The 18,591-nt window shown below is 40.4% G+C and overlaps 1 protein-coding gene across 1 annotated transcript in view; it reads right to left on the bottom strand.

Annotated features, from left to right (window-relative positions):
• Nucleotides 1–18,591, bottom strand: part of TBX15 (T-box transcription factor 15) — a 99,670-nt gene that overhangs the window by 29,996 nt on the left and 51,083 nt on the right. Inside the window, exons 2-3 of the mRNA XM_075491791.1 lie at nt 10,247–10,460; nt 816–917 (exon numbers count right to left, since the gene is read on the bottom strand). Coding sequence (XP_075347906.1) covers nt 816–917; nt 10,247–10,460 — 316 coding nt within the window. The remainder of the gene's footprint in view (nt 1–815; nt 918–10,246; nt 10,461–18,591) is intronic.

Raw genomic sequence — 18,591 nt, 5'->3', positions numbered from 1 at the left:
TGATGCTTCCCAGGAAAAGTATTTTCCTGAGGAACTCTGCACAATCTGAGAGCAAAAATGTAATATTTAGCATTTGAAGCAGAGGATCAATTCTTGAATCCTTGAATGTGGTGCAGTCAAGACTGTTTGGGGAAAAGGCTTGCTCTCAGGAGTCTTTTAAAGAGTATAGATAAATCACCTCTGTCTGGATAGTTTTCTGGGATGCAGAGGACCATGAGTTTTCCAGAGTACTTTTTAGGATTGGGAGCCCATTAACACCAGAGAAATCTCTTCTTCCTGTCTTTCAGCTCAGTGGTGAACAGTCACTAGAGGGTTTCTCAGTGTCTCTGTACTGTAGGTCAGGGCCCATATCCCCTGTGGCTGCTGTGCTGAACAGTGAACGCTTTTAAAACAAAAATCACCCAATTCAGTTCAGGCCAGATCTGAGGTGCCTGTCTTAGTTCAGCCACTACTTGCCCATTCCTTTCTGCTGAAGTAGTTTTAGAGCCTCCAGACACCCTGTTGATAACTCCAGTTATCAGTTCCCTCAGACAGTCGTTGTTAATCATGTCAATTGTGAGATGCATGCTAGGGAACTCTCCAATTCAAAACTGCTATTTGAAAAGAGCAAGATTTCAATCCAAAAGTGCAAGAGAGTATATTAAACCTTTGGTTTTGTGTCTCACAATTCTGGTCAAATCAATTATGTTGGTGTAAATCAACACAGTCTCTTCCAGCATACCTTTGCAATGGTGTATAATGGCATGTGTCTTTCCTAGGCTGTCATTGACAGTAAGTTATCACAAGGTTCCTACCTCTGTGCCTAAAAAGCTTACCTGTATCTCTTGTTATCCACAGGCACAATGTCCATTGCAATATAATACTGCTGGTGGGGATCCAAGCCTGTAATTTTCACTCTCATGGCTGGAAACATTCTCCTAGGAAAAGAAAAGTAGAAATAAGGAAGAAAATGGTGAATAAGGAAGCTGAAGGGGCTCCTTAGTCCCCTCTCTGATACCAGGAGCATGCTACTTTACACAGCCCGGTTCTTGGCATGACTCCTCTGGGCTTGGTGTGGGTAGCAAAGACTGTGCCGGCAGTGGTTTGAATCTTCAAATTTTTCCCATTTAAGAAAAGGGCTAGCAGGATAACGACCTGTGGGTAACAATAAAACACTCCCAGTCAAGCACTCTGTTCCCAGCTCCTAGCAGATGGTTCTGCTACGCTCCACACAAATTGTCCTCTCTAGGCATTTCTAGGATGGGCAGTGTACCTTCTTCCTGCTGCTTTTCCTGCTGGCCGTCCATCTATAAATATTCTCTCATACTGCATTAAATGCAGGATCACTTTAGTTCTCTTTTTTGAGAAAATCACATTTCATTACAGTTTGGTAGTGCTGGAGTAATATTTAAAGCAAATCCATCATCCTGAAAGATCCTCTCACTCTTATGTTTATAGTTATTTAAGAAAAAATGTCCCTCAAATTAATCTGCTTATTAGGCATATATTTCACATTTAACAGAAATACTAGCATTATTGTCATGGTTTCCCTGAAGTCCTGATAGTATTTTGTGCAATCTTTATAATAACTGTTGTCTTTTCTACGTCATATGATCCAGATCTGTCTTAAGCATTTTCTCCTGATAGGCAAGTTATGAAACTCTACAGCAGCAAGAATCAATTCCCAGTCTTTCTTTTCTGGTCTGAGCACAAGTTTAGCTGTGCTGTGCACTTGTCACTGTTCTGGAGGTGTTTGTAGCTAGGCAGTTATTTCAGAAGAGAACAGCTCAGAACAATTTTAACCTCAAAGCATGTCAGCGTTAGTGTGGCTATGGCATAATTTCTCCTTCTTAAAAATTTTCTGGTTGTCAGTAGTCCAATTGCCACTTCCCTCAAACAGCATGCTGAGTGAATTGTTCATGCCATATTCTATTTGCAACTAATGCGGTATTTTAACGTCTTCATAAAATCTGAGGAGCAGAACTGGGTGCAAAAGGGAACAAGCAGCAGAGCAGAGCACTGAAAAGAAATCCTGCATTGTTTCACTGACTGTTAACTCAAACCTGAGCTCTACTTGAGTGGCTTCTCAGCCCTTATCTGAGAAAACCTTGACCTGAGGTCCTGCAGGATGGTGTTACTCAATTGCATGACTTCTGCCTAGAAGATACAGAGCTTTGGTAGGAGAAACTCTGAAAGTACTGGATGCTCATGTGAAAATACATTCTGCTCCTGTGATAAGTAGATACATCCTTATGGAATGAGGGTGGTTCAGATGGAAGGAGGATATTAAAGGGGAACTTAAAATCACAATGCCAAAATCATGGAAAAGTGTACAAGAAATGTTTGTCCATTGTTTCTAGGGGCCATGCCTAGAAACCATCGTGACACTTTCCTTTCTATTTAGTGAGAAGCAATGAAATGTCAGAGAAGAAGATTTAGATCTCTTCCCAACTTTTCTGTTTCTCAAAGTATTACCAGTGGACACAGCCTGGAGGCAGAAAAAGTTTGCTGTCAACATCTCCAAATATGTCTCTAAAACTTTGCACTGAAGGGTTGCAACCATGAGAAGCTATTTTATTCTTTCCCATCCAGGCCACATATACCCACTTGCAGAAGAGGGTGGGGAGGAGGAGGTTGGTGCTCAGCCTTTGCCCTACCCACAGCTCTTCCATTTCAGGCCACTGAGAAGGAAAGTTCTGACCTATTAGTAACTGCATCTGCCTTGGAAAAGGGCATTTATCATGGGGGGCAGGGAGAGCACCACCCCATAGCTGCCAGAGCGCAGCTAACCCGAGTTATGAGAGACATAAAACTGTCAGAAAAATTGTCTGCAGAAACCCTTCAAGGAGAGAGCAGATTTGTGCAACTGATGGTGTGAGTTTGCTAGCTGAATGATTTGGTCAGAAAAAAAGGAATAATGGATTAGTCTTCGGCGGCTTGAGGGCATTAGCTTGTTACCTTGTTTCTACCACAATGGCTCATTAAATCTGCCAAGCCAAATGGGTACAGGATGTGGCATTTTACAGTCCAGCTCTCCTTAATTGGAGAGAGGTGGCTTGGGAGCAGCTTAAGAGGTAGGTCATGTTTCAGAGGGTTGATGAGAAACCCAGGATTAAATCTGAGGCTCTTTGGGTCTAAGTCTGCGCACTGTATTGGGGAAATTGAACGCTGTGTGTCCCAAGAAGCTCTCTCCAAATCTGCAGCCCCGTGTAACATTGCAGTATAGCCTGTGAGGTTGTTTTCTTATGAAATACCTTATAAAAGATTACCACAGACCATTCAACAGGCTTAGAGGCTAATCTCTAAAATGATCGGAAAGAGCTCGGCTGATCCCACTGCTTTCTCTAAGGTTTAAGTGTACTTTTAAAGTTTGGTAAATTACTACTGTTCTTCTGTTTCTGTGGGTGTAAAAGTAACTCAGGTTTCTTTGCCATAAGGATGTGGCCTGGAACTGTCACAGGAGGTCTCCAGCACCACTGCTGCATGGAAAGGGGAAAATGGAAAAGGCAGAGGCAAACAGTGGTGACTTAGGGATGTACTCAGGTGTAATCCTGGTTAAGTCCCTGTGCTCTATGTTTCCTCTTGGCTGGCTCTTGGCCCCCAGAGGCACTAGCCCCATAGAAAAAGGGAGGCTCAAAGGTTTGGAAGGAATTCAGGCCATTAAATATGGCTATATTAATAAACAGTCAAGAACCTTTCATCTAGAAAGATATCAGGTAGCTTTATAGTCAACAGCTACAGACACGAAGGCCGTCTGTTTTCATAGGGAACATGTGATGACATCTGATATATTTTAGGAGGAGGTTTTATATCAGCAGAAGTTTGGGATGATCAAGTTATTTATATGTTAGCTTTACCACTCAGCAGGAAAACAGTCTTCCTAAACTTAGACTGTGAACTTCCACACAGTACCCTTTTAGGGGAAATATGATGTGATGTGAAATAAGTTATTACAATTATTTTAGGACCACTTGGAATTGTTTAAAAAGCATTTTTGTAACAACCATGTGCCTCAGTCTACTAAATCCTGTCTCCTTCCATAACAAGAATGAGGTTTATGAAACTCTGAATGTGAAGAAAATTAATGATATATAAAGATCTCTAAAACTTGATTAAAATAGTATTTGCCGGCACAGGAGTGTACTGATATTAAGAACCGTGTTTGGGAACTTTCAGCAATAGAAAGAAGTAGTTGGATTGTGGCAGCCAGATTTTTGTTGTTGTTGTTTAAAATTTTCATTTAACACAAAAATATAGCTCAATTTTCCTTTGTGAAAACTGTTCAAAGAAGGAGGATCACAGATATATCCCCAAACTGGATTTTTTTTTTCCAATACAATAAAGCTTCAGTTTCTAACCCTTGGGAGTCTCAAGGTGCCAACTCTTATCCCTGCCCCTTGAACCAGCACATTTGAAGCTTGTGTCAAGTTGGATCTGTCTTCAAAGTTGGCCTGCTCTGACTGGAAGCGTGGGCCAGATTACCTCCAAAGATCCCTTCCAACATAAATTCATTCTCTGTTTCACAGCTTAGTTTTAGAGACGGTAATTCCCCATTAGGGGATAAGAAATTAAAAGGTACCGGGCAGGTTGTCTCAAAACACAGATGCAATTCCTTTAAGCTCTTCAGACATTGGAAATACTCCTGTATAGACAGCTTAGTGAGCAGAAGTCAGATGAGAGTTTAAAGGACTGACACAATTTACTGTACAGTTTTCATGACTGTTTAGTGTAATGATTTGTACACTGCGTAAACAACAACTTAAATAAGATTAAATTTGCTTAAGGGTGATGCCTGCTAAATGCAAACCCTAAAATGAAGGGATGTGCTCTTCAGTTGTAGCAAAAGACAATTTAACTATCCACAGTAACAGACAGAGTAGTCATGTCCCAGTCATAAAAAAAACTGAATGAGAAACTGCGAAATAATCTGATTTAGGTTTGCAGATTAAGTGTGCACGGTGTTTAAAATGTGCATGAGTTTACCAAGGCAGCCTGAAGTTATCATCATTATTTCATACCTCGTGTTTCCTTGCATTTAAGACCAGTGCCAAATGTATATTTCTTTATAAAAACAAACTTGTGAGGACTGAAAGTGAGGGAAGGAAATGGAAGGGAATGGAAGGGAAGGCAAGGAAGGGTAAGGAAAGGCAAGGCAAGGCAAGGCAGGAATGCCTTTCTGTTTCCCTCTGCAGTGTGGGATCATGTAGAGATGTTTGTGTTGAGAAGAAAGGCTGAGAGCAGGGTTTGGGAGAAAAAGGATTTATTGTTTATGAGGGAGAGGGAGCCCAGCAGATCTTCTCAGTAGCTCCCAAAGGGGACATTTTTCTGGAAGCCGGAGAAAGCTTATCTGGCCCACTGGGCCAGGACCTCTGGGCGGCAGTTTGGTAGCTGTAGCCTGCCAGCCCTCACTCTGAGAAGTCCTCTCCATGGGCCCCTTCAGCGTCAACAGAGCTTCGCAACAAAATCCACGCTGCTATCTCTAACTGAAGAGCATTGTGGGACCCTTCCTTCCTTCCTTCCACTGGAAATAAAAAAACCACATTTGGTAATGTAAACAGCGTTTACAAGTTTCAAGTACACGTTTCAGACAACTCAGACTCATGGTTTCAGGGAGGCAAAGAAACTCCAGACAAAATACCATTTAACTTCTCAGGAGGTACAGAGGAGTCAGAAGAGGACAAGGTCACCTGTTCCACTCGCTGCTGGCTTTTTCCACTCTTATTACTGAGCCCAGCCTCAGCACTTAGGTTTGAGCCATCCTGCAGTACAGGTATGATAACTATGATATGACAGATGAGATCATTTCCCTCATTGTTGAGATGAGATCCTGGCTCTGTGACAGGTATAATCAGGGTCCCCAGAGGTATACCTCCTGGCTGTGCTTGTGTGCGTGGTCACACTCGTATAACCACCTCCATAAACAGTAAGCAGCACTCCCCTTCCACAGCAGGACTCCAAGCACTTTTTATAATGTACCTCCCCAGTAATAAGTGCACATTGGGCAGCACTTCTATGCAGCAGTTAACTAACCATGACCAACTAACTGTTAGTTGGTCATGGTCAACTGCAGTTCAGGTGACCATGGACTTTAGCTAGGGATTGTAGGGGTGTGGGGAGGGATTCAAATTCCTCTGGTGATGTTGTCAGGGTATATGCGTGATCACCATTGCTGAAGGAGAGTAGAGAAAAGGAGTTAAAGATGTTTTTAGGACTGTTTGCTTAAATTAGTATGACCTGGGGCTTAAGTTGAATTTATTTTATTTTGTACAGTCTAACGTTGCCTTTCAAACAAAAAGGAGATAAAAGTGATTACAGATTTGAATGCACTGCAGCTGACAGAAAGCCATTTGCATGTTTTGCACAAAAAACAAAGGAGTCTTGTTATAAGCATCTTATTAAATTCTGAATAACAATGTTCTGATGGAAGGAAGAACAGCAAAGTTCTAAGAGGACTGAAGTAGGTTCATGGAAACAGACCAAAAAAAGACATCTATAAATACAGCATCAAGAAAAGAAAAAACAAAGCAGAATTAAATGTGAGTGGGAGTCTGAAAGTTAAAAAGTGTAGTAGGCCTGACGTAGGCAGGATATAGCTCCAGAAATATGTTTCAAATGAGAACGTAGGTTAGAAACTAGCATTACACAGTAAGAGCAGAAAGACATTGTGGGGACAGGCAGGAACCAAGCAGTGCCTTACGAGTCACAGAAAATTAAGGAGCAGCGGTAGTTGTAGGCAACCGAATCTGTAATTATAAGGGCTTTCAAAACAAGAAGGCCTTACAGGATTCAAATAGGGTTTCCAAAGAGAAAGCAACAAGAAGAGCAAAATCTTCCCTGGGGAAGGAAGAAGTTGCAAACTACACTGTGCGTCTCTCACAATTTCAATAAGTAGTAGGAAATCTTCAGGAGATTACACTGGTTCTGTTATTTTTGCCAGAAATTATACAATCTAATCTATGGGATGCATCATATATCATGCTTCCCATATGGAGAAACAGGACTGCTAGACTCAGCTCTCACCCACCACAGGCACATGCTTTCTGAAAGAAGAATGTTTAACCTGAGAGGTTAAACATTTAATTTGTGAATTTTATCATATCTATAAGGACCATTCCCAATAAACAGATGTACTACCTAAAGAAACTGCCCAACTCTTCATTATGCTTTGCAATGGTTAACCTACAAATGTAGTCAGCAGAAAAAAAATTCCCTCCATATTGTTAACATCACTTCTGGAGAAGAGCATTATCAAGCAGAAAAAATACATGTATTTAGTAGCTGTATAGATTTTGTGTGGGCAGACAGTGATGAGCCAGTTGACCATCAGGACTCAAGTAATTATAATGATCTCCTTTCAGAGAGAAAGAATATTATTTAGGATTGTAAAGAATATATGATTTGCACAGTAAGTTATGAATGTATTGTGATACATGGTCTTCCATAAGTGGAAAAATATCAAGACTGGAGCTTGCAAAGGCACTTGAGAATGCTATTAATGGTGTTACAGAAAAAAATCTTGGAAAGAGAAATATTCTTTACAGTCCTTACAGGCTTCCTTACGTCTATTCCCTACTAAAAATTATCAAAATACATATTGTTTTGGACTCTTTAAGATAAAGTTAGGGTGTCTGTCTTTCTTAACATGGGCTGTTAAACACCTCTGACAGCTGCATAAATAAGGAAAGAGATATTTCATCAGAAAACGCAGACCAAGGTTTTCCCCAGAGCACAGAGATGTCTCCTCCAAAACATGAAAACCAAAATCTTTGAGCCAAAATCTAAGATATTTATTTATTTATTTATTTTATTTGGGGCCAGGTTGAAGCAAAGAGAAAAAATCAGGTGGGGGAAGTGAATCTGAATGTTTTGGTTTGGGATGCTTCTTTACTAAATGGGACTCATTTTTCCTGGCATGGTGGTTCACTGGAATTGTAGTTCAGCTGCATCATGTACCCACATGGAAGGAACTATGTACATCTCACAATAATTCTTAATCAGCTTCCTCTTATCACTGTGTAATTAGGGATATGTATCTATTATGTTATGATGATATGCAATGTGGGAAGCTGTATTTGTCAGAAAGGAAACATGAATGGCAAGTTCCATGAACCATTGCTGACATGAAACATTTCAATTCATAATGTCAGAACAATAGTTTTATATCAAAAGTGTCAAAATACATAGTTCCAATGAACAAATAAAAGTTTATAGCTCGAAGACAGCAGATGACAATTTCAACAAAAAGTTGTTTTTTTAAAAAAAAAAAACAGCAATTTATTCAATATTGTAATTTCCTAAAAACTTTTAAGGCACTACAGAATTTTTTTGTATATGTGCATCAGTCTGACCAAATAGAAATTTTTCATTTTTTGAACTGATCCAAAGTATTTAATTTCATTATATCTCCCCAGAATATTTCACTGTGGTTTTTTCCATGAACCCTTCCTTCTCCAGGACCCCTGCCAATGCTGTCAAGGCTTTTGTGAGAAGTTGTGTTGAACTATTTGCAAAATTGCAGTGGCATTGATGTTGCAACTTTTTTGGTGACTTTTTTAAAAAAAACCAACTGTAATCAGGGTATGGCTTTTTAAGATCCCAGAAAGGTCAGCTACTTCATTCAGAAATGTGTGAGCTGCTGAAATCATCTTCAAAGCACTAAGCTCTGGTCATTTTGGTGTGCACTGGTGTTGGTGGGCTTTGAGATATTTATGCTGCTGTTAAGTCTATCTACTCCATGTATCATAAGACAATTAATTATAGTTAATCCACGAGGTAATATACTATTTTAATTTTCTGGGACAGCATGGCCCAGGCACCAAGACAACAAAGTCAGAAGCAAGGAACTTGGTTCTGCCAGTATCATATTTAATGATGCTGGACAGATCACTTAATCTGTTTAGGTCTCAATTTCACACCCTGTGAAAAGAGGGTAATAATAATTTTCTCTGTGTCTGCTTTGACATCTCCAGAGAAAAGGTGTTGCACAATAGCAAGTGTTATAATTCCTGTTACTTTGCCTCTTCCATTTGAGGCAGAAGGGCAAAAAGAGCAACCCACTCTATACTGATGCAAGATGCTTCCTGTGCCAGTGAGATCGTATATCTAAAACCGGGAGCTAATCTGGTTCTGACAATCTTCTTCAGTGATTATCTGGATTGTTTGTCTGATACAACTTTCCTCAAATTATCTGGACTTCCTGGGGCTACAGAGCAAGAGCACTTGCTTCACAAGAACATAAAACAACAAGTCTAGCTGTTCTGGCAAATTCTGAGAGCACAGACATGAAACAAAATTATAAACAATAGAGCACCGTGGTTTTTCCCCAAAATTTGAGAAAAATTCCCGTCTGCGTGCCTGCAGAAGGGGAAGAACAGCTCCTGGGACAGTCACGTGGTTTGTTCGCTTTGGCTGGCTCTGTCCATGGTGCTGACTTCCGTCTGCACAGCATTCATTGGAATTAAAACATCATTAGGTGGAAGTAAGGAACATTATGTCAACGCAAACATGGCTAAAAATCCTAGTTTGAGGGATCTAGAAATTTACAGCTAGCTTCAATTTGTGTTTTGGCAAATGGACTTCTAGCCATTTTTTAATAGTAGACAACAATGGAGATCTTACACTTGGTTAACAACATGGCATGGTGAGTTTTTCTTTTTAAAAAACTCTGGCTTATTAGTGGCTCTTCCTAACCTCAGCTGACGTGGTATCAGTTGCAATAGCTGATTTGCAATGTTTGCAATAGTTGCAAACATTAAGTATGCATATTTTTTATACAGGAAGTCATTAACATTTTATCTATTTAGAATTGCAGGAAGACATTCATTTGGTGGAAAGGTGAGTTTGAATTTCACTCTATTTGAGATTAAGTCAACTGGCTCATGAAGTGCTGTGGCAACTTCATGGCAACTCAAATGGCTCACTCTCAAGTTCATAACTCATCTTAAATTCGGCAGAGCCAACAGTACAATGATCATTTCCTGATTTATTTGCTCAAAGGAAAGACTATCCTCAACAGTTTCCTGCAGCTGCCAGTTCTCCTTTGGAGCCATTGATTCAAGCAGTAATATGAAACAACTTTACCTGTCTTAAGAAAGCTAGTAGGAGATACAGCTGTGAAACTCTGACAGCCATTTAATTTGTTCCGCATATTTATTCCTTTGGCTTATCAATAAGAAAAAAGGCTGTCTTTCTTCAAAAAAAAAAAAAATATATATATATATTTGTTATGATTTTTTTTAGACTAGACAGAAAGCCAGAGATATCTTACCTGCCTGCTTTCGTGATGATCATCTCTGTCCCAATGTCATGAAATCTTTTCCAGAGATCAGCACACTGCAGCTCAACCTGGATCTCTTCCATGGATGAAGGTGGAGGAGGCTGAGGGCCTGAGCCACCAGATGTAAGGTCAGAATGGGAACCAAATGAGCAGGACGTCCTTTCTGCCAGCACCTCTGTGTCTGACCCAGTGCTCTGCTCTGAGTCTGCAAGGTAAACAGGCCAGGTAAGACACTTCAGTTCTACCTGCTGTGAGTGGTAAAGGGAAGGAAGAGGAACGCCAAAAGGGAAGTGCTAAAGAACAGTACAATGGCTTTTTATATATATATATAAAAACCATATATTTATGGTTTGTTGTGATTTATGGCCTGATTTGGGGCTTTGGGTTTCCAACATGACATCTGGCATTTTTTAAAGTTTTAGAAACAGCTGAAAAAAGGACCCTCAACATAAAATATAAATATTAACAAACAATGCTGGGAACGGAGTACAAAATATAGATTAAAAAAAATAGAAATGAAAAAAAAATTAAATCCACCCATAGTTTCAATCCAGGATTACATGGGCTTACTGGAAAACTACATTCCATTTAATTGAATATCCTCCCACACTACTATTGAAGAGCTGGTTATTTTTAAACAACACATTTTTTTCCTTTTAATATCCTTGTCATCAAAAATAATGATAATTTCTTTATTTTGCTATTTGGCAGCACCATTTTGGAAATGTGTTTTATTTGCTCCTATAATATCTTTTTTGGAACAATGATATTTCCTGGGAAAATAACCATGCAGCTTTTGGTGAGGAAAATGCTCTAGGCTACTGAAGGACAAAAAGGGGATATAGTAAACACATGGAATATGTTACCAAGGAAAGCAATTGAAGCAAACTGCAGAAAAGAGCATGTGAGACAACCACCTCTCTTTATGGGGGAGAAGAAGAAGAAGAAGGCTTGCTCAGAAAATAAGCAAGCAAACAAAAAAGTGAGGTTGGACTAGTTTAAAAGTCCAGGCTGGCATGTTGAGTCAGATGGCCATTTCTTTGCAAAAATATCACATGTATGTATTAGGTAGGTATGGTATATATATGATCCTAGTGCTCATACAGTAGGGCTAAAATGGAATTTTGCAAATAGCAGTGTTATTTTGCAACAGGGTGCACACTCACACTACATGAAAAGAATTCACAATACATTCTGCAAAGCAATGTGTTTATGTTTTGAACCTGATTTTTAACAAATTGGCACTAGTATTATACAGATGATTGACAGAGGAGTAAAGTGATGTGAGGCACTCGATCAAATGGCTCAAGAGCTCTGTGGATTTCAAAGAAGGTACAGAAACAATACTTTAGAGTGTCCTCATTGATCACATAACTACAAGCATCCCAGTGAAGGAATAAAACAGCTATTTATATATATTCTCTGCACTTTAAGAAAGAAAGAGATATCTCTGTCTGCAGGGGAAACTTAAGGAGACAAAAAGTAACAATGTGTGTTAAAAATGTGATGAAATCACCCCAGCTAAAATTTATCCATACCAAGCAAATGCCAGAAAGTCTTTAATAACCCTGAGGTCATGCAGGCTGAGTCTCAGATTTACAGTGTTTCTGAGAGACAGTGTCTCCTGGAGCAGCTTGTGCAGAGGGCTATAGTTAAGAAGAGGCTGGGGGTGAAGCTGCCACCTGCAGAACCAGCACATGGAAACATTTATGGAAAATTTATACTGCTGCAGTGGCATGGACATAAACTGTTTGGCTGATAGTATATGAGAAACTTCCAGCCCCAAGTGCCATCAGGAAGCATTTATCTTCTGTGAGAACCCTAGATGATATGTCATTGGATAGTGGACATTTTGTTTGAAGGACGTTTTCAGTAAACTTTGCCAATGATTTAGACAATCTGCCAGTACAGTGTAGAAATTCTGTAGGACATTAGAAAGGTTCAGTATGTATTGCTCCCAATCCATTTTGAATATGGAGTCCTTTATGTCTCCCACTGACTTCCAAGTTGGGCCGAAGCAATAACAGGTCCATTACTCTAAAGGAGTAACACAAACCTACCAACAGAGGACTGTTGCATGGAGAGCAGTACTACACCCAAAACTGATATCCTAGACGCAAGCTGATTCAAGATAATATGGGATAGCCTGCTGGGGTTCTGTGACCACAAGACAGAGAATCAATCTGAGAGTACAGAGGGGCTGAGACATTTGCTCCCTGCTTTAGGAACCCAGTGATGCAGAAGCAAAGTGATACTTATCTGCTTCCTCTAGCTCAAATTATCCCACCTCAAAGGGTTGGAGTGGGTAAGCCTGAGTAGGGGTCACTATGCTTAGTACATTTGTTTTCCTAGTGATGGTTAAGCACTTTATCCTTCAACATCAAGCAAGAGTATGCTTCACAAATCACAGTAAGACCTTTTTGTATATCTACTCATGTGCTGAACCATTAACCAAAAGTCTTACATCTTCTCTGAGGTCCTAAGAAAGTAAAAGTAAACTACACTGGGAGTCTGAAGAGACTGGACCTAGGGACAAGCTTCCATTATGGAGTCCTCCTCCTGAAATGAGGTACTAAACTTCAGGTTTGAATCTAAAGAGACTGGTTTAGGCCACATCATCTGTGCTTGGTTCAGGCACTAAGAAACTCTGTGCATCCTCTGAAGCAGTATGGTAAATGGCCAACAGATGGCACTTGGCTAGATGCTGTCCCCTCATCATTCCAGCATTTCCTGGACAGCCTTTCAAACTGAGCATGTGGCTGGAGCCTTGAGGATCCCTGGGAATTGACTGAAATTGCATGCTGCAGAAAATTAAATATCAGAGGCTTAAGCCCCCTCTCACTGATTTTATGCTGATATCACTCCACTGACTTTACAGACTTTTGGAGGGATTTTTTGACAATGATGGAAGTGGAAGGAGAGCCACAACCTTGGATATAATTTGCCCTGCTGGCACAAATCAAAAATTGCAAAAGGAATTCACTAATTACTAAAAAGCCAGTATCTACAATACCATGCAGTACCACACAAAGGAGAAAAGAACTTTTTTCTTCCAAGGACTATTATTTTGTGCCCTGAAGTATGATCTATAATTACCCCCAAATTAGTGCACAGAACAAAAAGTACCTCTCCTTCCTCCAATTTTGGAAATGGGAGAGAGTCACTAGTGTTGCTGCTCTTAGTTCAGTCTCATTGAGATGAGTTTTGTGTTTTCTTCAGCCTTTCCTGAGCTAAGCCCTCCTGAATGGTGTCATCTAGTTGGAGACACTGAGTTCTTTCCAGACCCAGAGAATTCAGGGAAAGTTAAGTGCATCTGACATATGAAAATCATCCCTAACGACATCCAGTTCTATAAGACTCTGTGACTCTTAACTAGAGTTCTATACATGTGTTATGATTCTGAATTAATCAAGAGACAGGTGTCAACATCTGTAAGTGAGCAAGGAGACAGGGTGAACCAGTCTCAATATGTAATGATTAATTGTGATGGCTGGCAGCTAGCACAGCTCAAGCCACTCTGCTGCACGTACTTGCTCACAATGAAACAAGACAGGAAGAAGATCTGAGTTTTCTTCTGGCATTTGAACGGGGAGCTTGGTTTTCTTCATGTGCCAGCTTCAGTGGGGTGCAACTTCACTAAACTCAAAGGCATTACTTCTACTTTATGTTGGTGTAAGCAGAGGGGAATTAGGGAATAGCTCCTGAAGCTCCAACAAAATAGAACATGCCTGTTAACACCCCGAGGTGCAGATTGTGGCTGGTACTACATATTGTGTCTGACTGAAGGACAAACAGAAGGATTTCTGAGGAAGATAGGCTTTCTATAATGTCTCCTAGCTCCAAAGTGGCAAGATAAGATTATTTGCCTTTCCTTGAAGAGGTGCCTTGTACAAAAGCCCACATGCTGAATTCAATGCCCAGCCACAGCGAAAAACAGACTTCCCATGTAGTGGCTTCCTTTCAGAGTTAGGAGACCTTCTCAGACTACTACCACAGGAATGCTGGTTCTGTGGTGCCATGTTACGTTGCAATCTGTGCCACTTTTGGCATATGTTAGGCAAGCGGCAATTAAAACAGTTTTATGGTTTTCTCTTGCTAAGGTAGAGTACAGTCTCTGAGAAAGGATACTTCAAAACCAAGCTAATCCATTGCTGGCAACTAGCAAAAGTGGGAGTAGATGTAACTGAGGTTTCTAAATCTACCGTATCCCACTGGACTTTCAGTTGAGACAGTCTTAGGTCAAAATATTCCTCATTGCTTTTACGGGCACCCATGAACTTGCACTTTCTGATCTTACCTACAATCACTGTATGCTTGAAGAAGGGCCCTTCCTGCTGCACCATAGCTATCGAGGTGAACATCTCCAAAGCTCCTGCTGAATGCACAGTTCATATCACTGTGCCTCTTTTATTTCCCCTTTCTTGCAAATCTCTTTTAACACCATCCATTTCCACTCTTACTTGTTCCTTATGTTCTGTTTTTTCTGATGTTTCCACCGATTATTTGTGCTGTTCTATGGAATGATGTGTAGCCAGAAGAAAACACAGCTATTTTGGTCTGTGTGAAGGACCCGGTGACCATAGGGGAATGCCAATGCTTAACTCCTCCAGAATAATATGTTCTCCCCACAGACAATACAGAGGAAAGCTCCTAAAATATTGTCCCTTTTTACAGGCAGCTTTCTGGACAAACAGGCTGACCAAGTGTTTTTGACCATGGGACTTGGCCTGATCTGTCAAAAACAGACAGGGTCTTGCAAGCATTGTATTTCAAGGAGCTTGAAACATCTAATGTGACACTACTGAAAAGTTCATGAAGAAGCCCCATGGGCTCGATGTGCAAAAAAACTTTCTGAGGCCTGAAGCATAGCTCTCTTTCACTGCCACTGTGCAAAAAGACTGTTCCCTTTCTACTGCCCTGTTGGATGGCTTCCTATCATCCCTTCTTACCACACTGACCACGTATCCAGCTACTGCAGTTTAACAGTGTTGCATCCGGAGGAGAGGAAATTTCTGAGCACTTTCAGCAACCTTTGAGCCTACCAACAAGACCACAGGGTCACTTTCAGAGCTCCCAGGGATACCATGGCCGTTGCTGAGATTACAGAGGAACATTAAACTAGTTCAGATTTTTTCATTCTTAATCCCTTTCCCATTTCTACTTTCTCCAGATCACTCTGGAAATCCTCAGCTCATAATTTCTTTTGATCCACAAATTCCCAGGCTTCTTGTTGGCAGATAGGAAGGAAGACACCATTCTCACAAGCATGGTGACTATGAGGTCAGCATCCCCACTGATTGCCCCAAGATGATGGAAAATAACCCCAACCGGCTTCCTGCACCAACACTATATGTCCTGGGATCAGGCCCTCTTACACAAAACAGTGAGCTGCTACTGCCTGAGTTCTTTCTACAACTCAGCTGCCTAGTATTCCTCATGTACATTCCCTGCTTTTTCATCAGTCTGGTACAAGAGGCAAACTGGTATGTGAGACATTAAAAGACATTAATTTTCTAACCAACTTCATACATGGATCTTCAGCAGAATTTTCTCTGCAGCTGGAGCACAGCAGGGATACTGCTCCCCTTATTGAGCCAATAAAACAAAACCAGCTCAGTTTAGTCCTTGGCCATATCATGCAGCTCATGCACTCAACAATTGTTTTACTCCAAGGTATCAAAGAATGTAAACTACAGGAGTGAGAACAATGACAAAAACCTTATATACATAAAACACCACCTACCTAGAGGATCCCAAACAACTTGTTCTCTTAATCTTTTTTCTTTTTTCTTATTTTTCTTTTTTTTTTATTTGCATACGTGGAGATATCTAATGTAGATCCTGTCAGATTCCATTAGCATAAAGATTTTTCTTGAGTGGAATGTGGCAGCTGTTACAAGCTGTTAGGGTTTTTTTTCTAACTGTTTATTTTTGTTTGCAAGGTTTGTGAACATTTAGTGCAACAGGTGGTCCTTCCCTCTCCCTTGCAGTTGATTTGCTGGCAATCAGGATCTGCAGACTACAAAGAAGGTACAAAATCCTGGACATGCATGGGCAGAGAAAATTTGGGAGATATCACTTTTATTTTTTTTCTATGAACTCAGCTGAAATTAACAGAGCAGACACCTTGCTTTTGCTACTGGTTGCAGACAGACCTCATGGTTCTTTTTAGATTTCTAATTTTCAAACTGGCTACTGCCACCCCACAAAATCAGCAGCATAGGAACCATGCATATAGCAGTGTGACATTACTGGAATCCAGATACAAAATGTCACAACCCTACGAAAGTGACAGAACAGAAACTCACTAAGTCCAAACAGTTTGGAACAGTGGAAGTTCATCTGGCCATGGTGTGGTGGCTGCTGCTGTAACTGCTTCAGGTATACAACTGTTTTTCCCCGATAACTAACACTTGGGCAGAAGCTAAAACAAAGACCTCAGTAACTTTAAAATTACACAAGAAGTCTGGCTTTGGCAAAGACAGCAGGAACAGCAGAGGTGAAGCAGGCTGGAGTTCAACAGAGCCATTCAGATTAGCATGGTTGCATTTTACACAGCTGATCCAGCAATTGCTCTTGCTGTAGGCAAAGCTTTCTAAACACTTCCCAGGTGATTGTAACCATATGCATATGCTGCACACAACATAACGCAAAGACAGTTCTGCAGGTGTTCTTATATATTGTCTTATCCCCCTGAACTGTTTTCTATTCATTCATATACCCTACTACATTAATCGTGCCTTCTTCCAGCATTAGGCCCATTATCAACTACATACAGCTAGAATTTGTAACCTGTTTATTACTGATAATAGAGTCATAGAATGGTTTGGATTGGAAGGGACCTTTTAAAGATCATCTAGTCTATCGCCCAATAATATTTATTATTATTACATTAGTGACTACAAGTTGCAACCAATATCAGGGTTTACTGATCTGAAGACAGTACAAGCTTACCCAGACCAAGAACTTCATCTATACTCATGCTGCATTGCAATCTGAGACAGTCAAAAGAAGCATACAAGTAATTAACTTCCAGCCTGAGACCCTTTTACGAAACCACAGCAGGACAAAATGGCATTAATATCAGCAAGACTCAAAAAGACAAAACTAGAAGATGTTGTATAGATGGGAAAATGTAGCATAGACAAATAAAGAGACTTGATACAGTCACAAGTGAAATCAATGAGAGACAAGCTGATTCTGAAGTGAAGAATTCCTCTGGCACTTTAACCTCAAAGACTTTTTCATCCTCCTGAATTATAGTTTTATAAGGTGTTTTTCTAAGATGAATTGAGCCAGCAAAGCTTGTAAAATACACTTAAGCTGATGGCTGCCCTCACCAAAACAAAGACTGAGTATGACATGGAATTATTACACATCTATATCCCCATGGCAAACACAACTAGTAGGAGAATATAAAAGCAAACACAAAAGCGAAAAAACATGGTGGCTTTGGCTCTAAATGCAAGTCCTGCATGAACTTGACTGTGCACTGCCAAGAACAGACTGCCTCTGCCTTGGCTTATTCTGTGTAAGACTCAAAGGAACACAAGACCCTGCAAAATAAAAATCACCCTGATTCACTGGTATGCTCCAGCTGCTCTGCTCCACTCCAGCAATGCAAAACAGCTGAAAACCTGGTTTAACCAGCAAGTTAAATTGGGTTTATGGCTTCTCAGTATTGGCAAAGAAGGACAAAGCAGCTGGAGTTTACTAGTATACTCAGCCCTGGGGGTTTGCCCTCAAAGTTAACTCTTGCTCCAGCCAGGAGAAAGGATATCAGCCACAGTTAAACTTTAAAGTTATTTTTTTATCTCACAATCTATTGTAATTTTTAAGAATGCTAAGAAAAAGAAAACTTACTTATTTTGCCAAGATACAGTTTAGGACTAGACGTTCAAGAGACCAGCTCCAGTTTCGAGCTGCATCAGCTAAAAATTGAGATGCTGGCTGCTAGGCTCTGAAGTCATCCTTGGCAAGTACAAATTCTCATTACAGAAGCATAAGCTAGGTGACCAAGAGTGTTCTGAGTAGTGTCACAGCATAGGATTTCTTTGTAGACTTCATACCCAAACCAACCATATTCTCTCAGGAAAACTGCCTGCAACTCATCAGTCTGTGCTTTAGAATATCCATCACAGCTAAAAATATCCCATCAAATGGATGTCAACCAAAAACCTGTTCTATAAATTCTCCCATCTCTGTATTGAGGTAACTTGTTTGCTTAAAAGTATTTTATAAGCATAACCTTTCCCCAGCAGAGGCTTCTGGCAATCATATTTCAGGAGAACAAACCCCACTGAAGTAGAAAACTTGGACTCAGTGTTTGATGTTGC

The sequence above is a fragment of the Mycteria americana genome, chromosome 1 (assembly GCF_035582795.1).
Source record: "Mycteria americana isolate JAX WOST 10 ecotype Jacksonville Zoo and Gardens chromosome 1, USCA_MyAme_1.0, whole genome shotgun sequence".
NCBI classification, from domain to species: Eukaryota; Metazoa; Chordata; class Aves; order Ciconiiformes; family Ciconiidae; genus Mycteria; species Mycteria americana.
This window is presented reverse-complemented; position numbering and strand designations above follow the sequence as displayed.